This window comes from Anomaloglossus baeobatrachus, unplaced genomic scaffold, assembly GCF_048569485.1.
Source record: "Anomaloglossus baeobatrachus isolate aAnoBae1 unplaced genomic scaffold, aAnoBae1.hap1 Scaffold_105, whole genome shotgun sequence".
Classification (NCBI taxonomy): domain Eukaryota; kingdom Metazoa; phylum Chordata; class Amphibia; order Anura; family Aromobatidae; genus Anomaloglossus; species Anomaloglossus baeobatrachus.
Window position 1 is genome coordinate 508,100 of NW_027441875.1, and position 12,149 is coordinate 520,248.

At 59.9% G+C, this 12,149-nt stretch overlaps 1 protein-coding gene across 1 annotated transcript in view; it reads left to right on the plus strand.

The window, feature by feature from the left end:
• The first annotated feature begins 4,106 nt into the window (after window positions 1-4,106).
• The window catches only part of SAT2 (spermidine/spermine N1-acetyltransferase family member 2), a 37,822-nt gene continuing 29,779 nt past the window's right edge, over window positions 4,107-12,149 (plus strand). The window contains exon 1 of the mRNA XM_075331912.1: window positions 4,107-4,209. Within this exon, the coding sequence (XP_075188027.1) occupies window positions 4,144-4,209 (66 nt within the window). The 5' untranslated portion in view covers window positions 4,107-4,143. The remainder of the gene's footprint in view (window positions 4,210-12,149) is intronic.

Consider the following 12,149-nt stretch of genomic DNA (forward strand, 5'->3'; position numbering starts at 1 on the left):
GTGATCGGTGGTTGTGGTCAGTGATTGGTGGTTGGTGGTCAGTGATCGGTGGTTGGTGGTCAGTGATCGGTGGTTGGTGGTGGTGATCGGTGGTTGGTGGTAGTGATCGGTGGTTGGTGGTGGTGATCGGTGGTTGGTGGTGGTGATCGGTGGTTGGTGGTTGTGATCAGTGGTTGGTGGTCAGTGATCGGTGGTTGGTGGTCAGTGATCGGTGGTTGGTGGTGGTGATCGGTGGTTGGTGGTAGTGATCGGTGGTTGGTGGTGGTGATCGGTGGTTGGTGGTGGTGATCGGTGGTTGGTGGTGGTGATCGGTGGTTGGTGGTGGTGATCGGTGGTTGGTGGTGGTGATCGGTGGTTGGTGGTGGTGATCGGTGGTTGGTGGTCAGTGATCGGTGGTTGTGATCAGTGGTTGGTGGTCAGTGGTCGGTGGTTGGTGGTCAGTGATCGGTGGTTGGTGGTGGTGATCGGTGGTTGGTGGTAGTGATCGGTGGTTGGTGGTGGTGATCGGTGGTTGGTGGTGGTGATCGGTGGTTGGTGGTGGTGATCGGTGGTTGGTGGTGGTGATCGGTGGTTGGTGGTTGTGATCAGTGATCGGTGGTTGTGATCGGTGGTTGGTGTGCAGACAAGGTGCGATTGATTATTTTCCTCTATTTACACATACAAGATATAATAAAGTATGGCTGAGGCCGCGGTCACATGAACAGTAAATGCTGCGTTTTTTGCACAAAAATTCAGTGTTTAAGTGTACAAGCAAAGTGGATGATTTCATAACAACATGCCGTTCCCCTGCTCTCTGGGATTATCTGGCCCGGGGCTCCGCTCTCTGGGATTATCTGGCCCGGGGCTCCGCTCTCCGGGATTATCTGGCCCGGGGCTCCGCTCTCCGGGATTATCTGGCCCGGGGCTCCGCTCTCTGGGATTATCTGGTGCGGGGCACCGCTCTCTGGGATTATCTGGCCCGGGGCTCCGCTCTCTGGGATTATCTGGCCCGGGGCTCCGCTCTCTGGGATTATCTGGCCCGGGGCTCCGCTCTCTGGGATTATCTGGCCCGGGGCTCCGCTCTCTGGGATTATCTGGCCCGGGGCTCCGCTCTCTGGGATTATCTGGCCCGGGGCTCCGCTCTCTGGGATTATCTGGCCCGGGGCTCCGCTCTCTGGGATTATCTGGCCCGGGGCTCCGCTCTCTGGGATTATCTGGCCCGGGGCTCCGCTCTCTGGGATTATCTGGCCCGGGGCTCCGCTCTCTGGGATTATCTGGCCCGGGGCTCCGTTGTATGGGATTATCTGGCCCGGGGCTCCGCTCTCTGGGATTATCTGGCCCGGGGCTCCGCTCTCTGGGATTATCTGGCCCGGGGCTCCGCTCTCTGGGATTATCTGGCCCGGGGCTCCGCTCTCTGGGATTATCTGGCCCGGGGCTCCGCTCTCTGGGATTATCTGGCGCGGGGCTCCGCTCTCTGGGATTATCTGGCCCGGGGCTCCGCTCTCTGGGATTATCTGGCCCGGGGCTCCGCTCTCTGGGATTATCTGGCCCGGGGCTCCGCTCTCTGGGATTATCTGGCGCGGGGCTCCGCTCTCTGGGATTATCTGGCCCGGGGCTCCGCTCTCTGGGATTATCTGGCCCGGGGCTCCGCTCTCTGGGATTATCTGGCCCGGGGCTCCGCTCTCTGGGATTATCTGGCCCGGGGCTCCGCTCTCTGGGATTATCTGGCCCGGGGCTCCGCTCTCTGGGATTATCTGGCCCGGGGCTCCGCTCTCTGGGATTATCTGGCCCGGGGCTCCGTTGTATGGGATTATCTGGCCCGGGGCTCCGCTCTCTGGGATTATCTGGCCCGGGGCTCCGCTCTCTGGGATTATCTGGCCCGGGGCTCCGCTCTCTGGGATTATCTGGCCCGGGGCTCCGCTCTCTGGGATTATCTGGCCCGGGGCTCCGCTCTCTGGGATTATCTGGCCCGGGGCTCCGCTCTCTGGGATTATCTGGTGCGGGGCTCCGCTCTCTGGGATTATCTGGCCCGGGGCTCCGCTCTCTGGGATTATCTGGCCCGGGGCTCCGCTCTCTGGGATTATCTGGCCCGGGGCTCCGCTCTCTGGGATTATCTGGCCCGGGGCTCCGCTCTCTGGGATTATCTGGCGCGGGGCTCCGCTCTCTGGGATTATCTGGCCCGGGGCTCCGCTCTCTGGGATTATCTGGCCCGGGGCTCCGCTCTCTGGGATTATCTGGCTCGGGGCTCCGCTCTCCGGGATTATCTGGCTCGGGGCTCCGCTCTCCGGGATTATCTGGCCCGGGGCTCCGCTCTCTGGGATTATCTGGCCCGGGGCTCCGCTCTCTGGGATTATCTGGCCCGGGGCTCCGCTCTCTGGGATTATCTGGCCCGGGGCTCCGCTCTCTGGGATTATCTGGTGCGGGGCTCCGCTCTCTGGGATTATCTGGTGCGGGGCTCCGCTCTCTGGGATTATCTGGCCCGGGGCTCCGCTCTCTGGGATTATCTGGCCCGGGGCTCCGCTCTCTGGGATTATCTGGCCCGGGGCTCCGCTCTCTGGGATTATCTGGCCCGGGGCTCCGCTCTCTGGGATTATCTGGCCCGGGGCTCCGCTCTCTGGGATTATCTGGTGCGGGGCTCCGCTCTCTGGGATTATCTGGCCCGGGGCTCCGCTCTCTGGGATTATCTGGCTCGGGGCTCCGCTCTCTGGGATTATCTGGCTCGGGGCTCCGCTCTCCGGGATTATCTGGCCCGGGGCTCCGCTCTCTGGGATTATCTGGCCCGGGGCTCCGCTCTCTGGGATTATCTGGCCCGGGGCTCCGCTCTCTGGGATTATCTGGCCCGGGGCTCCGCTCTCTGGGATTATCTGGCCCGGGGCTCCGCTCTCTGGGATTATCTGGCCCGGGGCTCCGCTCTCCGGGATTATCTGGCCCGGGGCTCCGCTCCCTGGATTATCTGGCCCGGGGCTCCGTTGTATGGGATTATCTGGCCCGGGGCTCCGCTCTCTGGGATTATCTGGCCCGGGGCTCCGCTCTCCGGGATTATCTGGCCCGGGGCTCCGCTCTCCGGGATTATCTGGCCCGGGGCTCCGCTCTCCGGGATTATCTGGCCCGGGGCTCCGCTCTCTGGGATTATCTGGCCCGGGGCTCCGTTGTATGGGATTATCTGGCCCGGGGCTCCGCTCTCCGGGATTATCTGGCCCGGGGCTCCGCTCTCTGGGATTATCTGGCCCGGGGCTCCGTTGTATGGGATTATCTGGCCCGGGGCTCCGTTGTATGGGATTATCTGGCCCGGGGCTCCGCTCTCCGGGATTATCTGGCCCGGGGCTCCGCTCTCTGGGATTATCTGGCCCGGGGCTCCGTTGTATGGGATTATCTGGCCCGGGGCTCCGTTGTATGGGATTATCTGGCCCGGGGCTCCGCTCTCTGGGATTATCTGGCCCGGGGCTCCGCTCTCCGGGATTATCTGGCCCGGGGCTCCGTTGTATGGGATTATCTGGCCCGGGGCTCCGCTCTCCGGGATTATCTGGCCCGGGGCTCCGCTCTCTGGGATTATCTGGCCCGGGGCTCCGTTGTATGGGATTATCTGGCCCGGGGCTCCGCTCTCCGGGATTATCTGGCCCGGGGCTCCGCTCTCTGGGATTATCTGGCCCGGGGCTCCGTTGTATGGGATTATCTGGCCCGGGGCTCCGTTGTATGGGATTATCTGGCCCGGGGCTCCGCTCTCTGGGATTATCTGGCCCGGGGCTGCGTTGTATGGGATTTTTTTTCTAACAGGTGTGACGTCATTCTGTCACGTGATAGGGGCGTGCTGAACATGCAGCCGGACGTTTGTCTGCGGGCGATACCACCAGCCGGGGGGAGGGGGGTGCAGAGAGGGAGGCCCCAGGAGGACACATCGCCACACCCACTAACCTAGAGGGAGCCCATACGATCTAGGCCGGGAGCCGCGCACCGGAAGTGGCGGTGTGCAGGGAATATGTGTCCGCCTCTGCTCCTCCCCCAGCTGCTGTGCTGGGCAGTGCTCGCGCGCCCTCTGGTGTTCTCTCTGGAGTATTACACTGATAGGCGCTTTATTGCAGACGCTCAGGTGGGGGCGGAGCTGGGATGATTGACAGGGGGCGTGGTATATGACCGTGCGGGCCTGCGGGGACGTGCAGCGCGAGGATGGCCGCGTTCAGAGTGCGGGCGGCGGAGGCGGGAGACTGCGAGGAGATTGTGCGCATGATCCGGGTGAGGGGGCGGGGCAAGGGGTGGTCTTATTGCTGCTGTCACCGCCCAAGTGTCACAGGAGGGAAAGAGGGGCAAAGTCTGCGGGGAGGCCCGAAATGTTAGCCACGCCCCTGACCACACCCAGCCACACCCATAAACACGCCCCTGAGCACACCCTCTCCACATCCAATCACACCCATATCCACGCCCCCGACCACACCCACTCCACAACCAGTCACACCCATATCCACGCCCCCGACCACACCCACTCCACAACCAGTCACACCCATATCCACGCCCCCGACCACACCCACTCCACAACCAGTCACACCCATATCCACGCCCCCGACCACACCCACTCCACAACCAGTCACACCCATATCCACGCCCCCGACCACACCCACTCCACAACCAGTCACACCCATATTCACGCCCCTGACCACACCCACTCCACAACCAGTCACACCCATAAACACGCCCCTGACCACACCCACTCCACAACCAGTCACACCCATATCCACGCCCCTACCACACCCACTCCACAACCAGTCACACCCATAAACACGCCCCCCAACCACACCCACTCCACAACCAGTCACACCCATATCCACGCCCCTGACCACACCCACTCCACAACCAGTCACACCCATATCCACGCCCCTGACCACACCCACTCCACAACCAGTCACACCCATATCCACGCCCCTGACCACACCCACTCCACAACCAGTCACACCCATATCCACGCCCCTGACCACACCCACTCCACATCCAGTCACACCCATAAACACGCCCCTGACCACACCCACTCCACAACCAGTCACACCCATATCCACGCCCCCGACCACACCCACTCCACAACCAGTCACACCCATATCCACGCCCCTGACCACACCCACGCCACAACCAGTCACACCCATATCCACGCCCCTGACCACACCCACTCCACAACCAGTCACACCCATATCCACGCCCCTGACCACACCCACTCCACAACCAGTCACACCCATAAACACGCCCCTGACCACACCCACTCCACAACCAGTCACACCCATATCCACGCCCCTGACCACACCCACTCCACAACCAGTCACACCCATATCCACGCCCCTGACCACACCCACTCCACATCCAGTCACACCCATATCCACGCCCCTGACCACACCCACTCCACAACCAGTCACACCCATATCCACGCCCCTGACCACACCCACTCCACATCCAGTCACACCCATATCCACGCCCCTGACCACACCCACTCCACATCCAGTCACACCCATATCCACGCCCCTGACCACACCCACTCCACAACCAGTCACACCCATATCCACGCCCCTGACCACACCCACTCCACAACCAGTCACACCCATATCCACGCCCCTGACCACACCCACTCCACAACCAGTCACACCCATATCCACGCCCCTGACCACACCCACTCCACAACCAGTCACACCCATATCCACGCCCCTGACCACACCCACTCCACAACCAGTCACACCCATATCCACGCCCCTGACCACACCCACTCCACAACCAGTCACACCCATATCCACGCCCCTGACCACACCCACTCTGCAACCAGTCACACCCATATCCACGCCCCTGACCACACCCACTCCACAACCAGTCACACCCATATCCACGCCCCTGACCACACCCACTCCACAACCAGTCACACCCATATCCACGCCCCTGACCACACCCACTCCACAACCAGTCACACCCATATCCACGCCCCCGACCACACCCACTCCACAACCAGTCACACCCATAAACATGCCCCTGACCACACCCACTCCACAACCAGTCACACCCATATCCACGCCCCTGACCACACCCACTCCACAACCAGTCACACCCATATCCACGCCCCTGACCACACCCACTCCACAACCAGTCACACCCATATCCACGCCCCTGACCACACCCACTCCACAACCAGTCACACCCATATCCACGCCCCTGACCACACCCACTCTGCAACCAGTCACACCCATAAACGCCCCCTGACCACACCCACTCCACAACCAGTCACACTCATATCCACACCCCTGACCACACCCACTCCACAACCAGTCACACCCATATCCACGCCCCTGACCACACCCACTCCACAACCAGTCACACCCATATCCACGCCCCTGACCACACCCACTCCACAACCAGTCACACCCATATCCACGCCCCCGACCACACCCACTCCACAACCAGTCACACCCATAAACATGCCCCTGACCACACCCACTCCACAACCAGTCACACCCATAAACATGCCCCTGACCACACCCACTCCACAACCAGTCACACCCATATCCACGCCCCTGACCACACCCACTCCACAACCAGTCACACCCATATCCACGCCCCTGACCACACCCACTCCACAACCAGTCACACCCATATCAACGCCCCTGACCACACCCACTCCACAACCAGTCACACCCATATCCACGCCCCTGACCACACCCACTCTGCAACCAGTCACACCCATAAACGCCCCCTGACCACACCCACTCCACAACCAGTCACACTCATATCCACACCCCTGACCACACCCACTCCACAACCAGTCACACCCATATCCACGCCCCTGACCACACCCACTCCACAACCAGTCACACCCATATCCACGCCCCTGACCACACCCACTCCACAACCAGTCACACCCATAAACATGCCCCTGACCACACCCACTCCACAACCAGTCACACCCATATCCACGCCCCCGACCACACCCACTCCACAACCAGTCACCCATAAACACGCCCCTGACCACACCCACTCCACAACCAGTCACACCCATAAACGCCCCCGACCACACCCACTCCACAACCAGTCACACCCATATCCACACCCCTGACCACACCCACTCCACACCCAGTCACATCCCCCTGACCACACCCACTGAGCACTGCCGATCACATTGCTGTAGGCCTCGTGCACACGCCGCGGTTTTTGCTGCGGTTTTGGCATCAGACTTTTGCCTTCTCCGGGCAGTCTGAGTCGTCACTCTGCGCGCTGCGGTTTATTGTCGCACACATCTGACAATCTGCGGCACGGTCTCTGTTTTTCTGTTTCGGGGTCGGCGGGGGACCCCCGGTATCTGCCGGAGGCCGGGCCCCTTATAGCGTCTATAGGAACCGGAATCCAGCACAGAGGGGCAGGAGCCAGCGCTGCACACTCACCGATCACTGGCCCAGCTCACACTGCTCCCGCAGCCGCTCATTAGGCTCATGCATATTCACAGCTTCCCCCGCCCACCGGCATCTGTGATTGGTTGCAATTGGACACGCCCCACGCTGAGTGACAGCCTCTGATTGCAACCAATCACAGACTCTATAGCGTACACTAAATAATATAAATTGGTGCAGGGTCCCCCATATTCTGATACCAGCACAGATAGAGCCACGGCTACAGACTGCAGCCCCCAGCACAGATAAAGCCACGGTTACAGGCTGCAGCCCCCAGCACAGATAAAGCCACGGTTACAGGCTGCAGCCCCCAGCACAGATAGAGCCACGGCTACAGGCTGCAGCCCCCAGCACAGATAAAGCCACGGTTACAGGCTGCAGCCCCCAGCACAGATAAAGCCACGGCTACAGGCTGCAGCCCCCAGCACAGATAAAGCCACAGCTACAGGCTACAGCCCCCAGCACAGATAAAGCCACGGTTACAGGCTGCAGCTCCCAGCACAGATAAAGCCACGGTTACAGGCTGCAGCCCCCAGCACAGATAAAGCCACGGCTACAGGCTGCAGCCCCCAGCACAGATAAAGCCACGGCTACAGGCTGCAGCCCCAGCACAGATAAAGCCACGGCTACAGGCTGCAGCCCCCAGCACAGATAAAGCCACGGCTACAGGCTGCAGCCCCCAGCACAGATAAAGCCACGGTTACAGGCTGCAGCCCCCAGCACAGATAAAGCCACGGCTACAGGCTGCAGCCCCCAGCACAGATAAAGCCACAGCTACAGGCTGCAGCCCCCAGCACAGATAAAGCCACGGTTACAGGCTGCAGCCCCCAGCACAGATAAAGCCACGGCTACAGGCTGCAGCCCCCCACACAGATAAAGCCACGGCTACAGGCTACAGCCCCCAGCACGGATAAAGCCACGGCTACAGGCTGCAGCCCCCCGCACAGATAAAGCCACGGTTACAGGCTGCAGCCCCCAGCACAGATAAAGCCACGGCTACAGGCTGCAGCCCCCAGCACAGATAAAGCCACAGCTACAGGCTGCAGCCCCCAGCACAGATAAAGCCACGGCTACAGGCTGCAGCCCCCAGCACAGATAAAGCCACGGCTACAGGCTGCAGCCCCCAGCACAGATAAAGCCACGGCTACAGGCTGCAGCCCCCAGCACAGATAAAGCCACGGCTACAGGCTGCAGCCCCCAGCACAGATAAAGCCACGGTTACAGGCTGCAGCCCCCAGCACAGATAAAGCCACGGCTACAGGCTGCAGCCCCCCACACAGATAAAGCCACGGCTACAGGCTACAGCCCCCAGCACGGATAAAGCCACGAATACAGGCTGCAGCCCCCCGCACAGATAAAGCCACGAATACAGGCTGCAGCCTCCAGCACAGATAAAGCCACGGCTACAGGCTGCAGCCCCCAGCACAGATAAAGCCACGGTTACAGGCTGCAGCCCCCAGCAGAGATAAAGCCACGGCTACAGGCTGCAGCCCCCAGCACAGATAAAGCCACGGCTACAGGCTGCAGCCCCCAGCACAGATAAAGCCACGGCTACAGGCTGCAGCCCCCCGCACAGATAAAGGCACGAATACAGGCTGCAGCCTCCAGCACAGATAAAGCCACGGCTACAGGCTGCAGCCCCCAGCACAGATAAAGCCACGGTTACAGGCTGCAGCCCCCAGCACAGATAAAGGCACGGCTACAGGCTTCAGCCCCCAGCATAGATAAAGCCACGGCTACAGGCTGCAGCCCCCAGCACAGATAAAGGCACGGCTACAGGCTGCAGCCCCCAGCACAGATAAAGGCACGGCTACAGGCTGCAGCCCCCAGCACAGATAAAGCCACGGCTACAGGCTGCAGCCCCCAGCACAGATAAAGCCACGGCTACAGGCTGCAGCCCCCAGCACAGATAAAGGCACGGTTACAGGCTTCAGCCCCCAGCACAGATAAAGCCACGGCTACAGGCTGCAGCCCCCAGCACAGATAAAGCCACGGCTACAGGCTGCAGCCCCCAGCACAGATAAAGCCACGGCTACAGGCTTCAGCCCCCAGCACAGATAAAGCCACGGCTACAGGCTGAAGCCCCCAGCACAGATAAAGCCACGGTTACAGGCTGCAGCCCCCAGCACAGATAAAGCCACGGCTACAGGCTGCAGCCCCCAGCACAGATAAAGCCACGGTTACAGGCTGCAGCCACCAGCACAGATAAAGCCACGGCTACAGGCTGCAGCCCCCAGCACAGATAAAGCCACGGCTACAGGCTGCAGCCCCCAGCACAGATAAAGCTACAGGCTGCAGCCCCCAGCACAGATAAAGCCACGGTTACAGGCTCCAGCCCCCAGCACAGATAAAGCCACGCCTACAGGCTGCAGCCCCCAGCACCGATAAAGCCACGGCTACAGGCTGCAGCCCCCCGCACAGATAAAGCCACGGTTACAGGCTGCAGCCCCCAGCTCAGATAAAGCCACGGCTACAGTCTGCAGCCCCCAGCACAGATAAAGCCACGGCTACAGTCTGCAGCCCCCAGCACAGATAAAGCCACGGCTACAGGCTGCAGCCCCCATCACAGATAAAGCCACGGCTACAGGCTACAGCCCCCAGCACAGATAAAGCCACGGCTACAGGCTGCAGCCCCCAGCACAGATAAAGCCACGGCTACAGGCTGCAGCCCCCCGCACAGATAAAGCCACGGCTACAGGCTGCAGCCCCCAGCACAGATAAAGCCACGGCTACAGGCTGCAGCCCCCAGCACAGATAAAGCCACGGCTACAGGCTGCAGCCCCCAGCACAGATAAAGCCATGGCTACAGGCTGCAGCCCCCCGCACAGATAAAGCCACGGCTACAGGCTGCAGCCCCCAGCACAGATAAAGCCACGGCTACAGGCTGCAGCCCCCAGCACAGATAAAGCCACGGCTACAGGCTGCAGCCCCCAGCACAGATAAAGCCACGGCTACAGGCTGCAGCCCCCAGCCCTGCCCCTATCATGGCTGTGTATCAAAATAAGAGAAACCGCATGTGGCTTTTTTCCCCCTTAAATTATTTAAATAAATAATTAAAAAACAACACGTGGCCCTCCTCTTCCCTCGACAATTTTGATACCCAGCCAAGATAAAACCCGACAGCTGGGGGCTGGCATTCTCAGGCTGGGGAGACCCATGGTTATTGGGTGTCTCCTCAGCCTAAAAAAAGCAGCCGGCAGCCACCCAGGATTATCCCGTCCATTAGATGCAACAGTCCCAGCACTTTACCCGGCTCTCCCTGATTACCCTGGTGCGGTGGAAATCGGGGTAATAAGGGGTTAATGGCAGCCCATAGCTGCCACGAAGTCCTGGATTAGTGATAGAGGCATCTATGAGACCCCCCATCACTAATCTGTAAGTGAAAAGAAATAGACACCAACAGAGAAAAAATCCTTTATTTGAAATAGAAGACAAAAAACCCACCCTCTTTCACCACTTTATTAACACAAACACCCCTCCAGGTCCAATGTAATCCACACAAGGTCCCATGTTGCCTCCAGCTCTGCTACATCTGAGGTCACAGTACGTGATCATGGTACATGACCGGCCGCTGTAACTGCAGGCAGAGACTGAGCCGCAATCAGCGGTGACGTCACTCAGGTTAGGTGCAGTCACAGCTGACAGATCCCACAGTCCTTCACCTCCGCAGGTAACATGACCTCAGGTGACCTCAATGATCTCAGGTGACATCAATGATCTCAGGTGACCTCAATGATCTCAGGTGACCTCCATGACCTCAGGTGACCTCCATGATCTCAGGTGACCTCAATGATCTCAGGTGACCTCAATGATCTCAGGTGACCTCAATGACCTCAGGTGACCTCCATGATCTCAGGTGACCTCCATGATCTCAGGTGACCTCAATGATCTCAGGTGACCTCAATGATCTCAGGTGACCTCAATGATCTCAGGTGACCTCAATGATCTCAGGTGAGGTCACATATTTGGATACACTGACACCAGTGCTGATATGGGGAGAGCGCAGCATTGCTGACACTGTTCTTAAAATGACCCTGTCAGGTGCAATCTGCAGCCAGGACCAATCCCTGCCCGCCCCTGTATCTAGCACCTCACATAAGGAGATCTATAGAGAAAGGATTTCTACACATCTTTTATCTTATGCTGATGAGTGCGGGGACTAGTCCTGAGGGCGTTATATCCCCTGACTAGCCGCCCTCTTATATCCCCTGACAGCTAGTCAGGGATATAACGCCCTCAGGACTAGTCCCTGCGCTCATCAGCATAAGATAAAAGATGTATAGAAATCCTTTATATACAGATCTTCTTATGTGAGGTGCTAGTGTGGCACCCTGGACAAGCCAGGTCGTCACAGAACAACACCAGCACACCCCACACCCCGGTCAGGCACACCGAAGCCAAACACAAATCCTTGTTGCCTCCCTCCAGGGGCTGATGTCCACACCAGGGGGTGGAGTCAGGCGGTTGGTCTCCACCCACCGAGGAGTTCACAGTCCTGGAGGCGGGAAAAGGAGTCAGTCAGTTAGTTGAGAGGGCAGTTTGAGGAGTGAAGAGAAGTGGTAGTGGAGCAGTCTGAAGTTGGTCCGGGTGTGTGGCCCGGGCACATACAGCAAGGTTGGCAGTTGGTGGTGACCGTCTGCAGGAGAGGCCTATTGGAGCGAACCGTAAGGACCGTGGACGGGCAGTGGCCCGGCGGTACCGGACCGGTGAACAAAGAGAAGCCAGCACCATCTGGCAGGGCCTACGGACCCCGACCAGGCTAGGAGT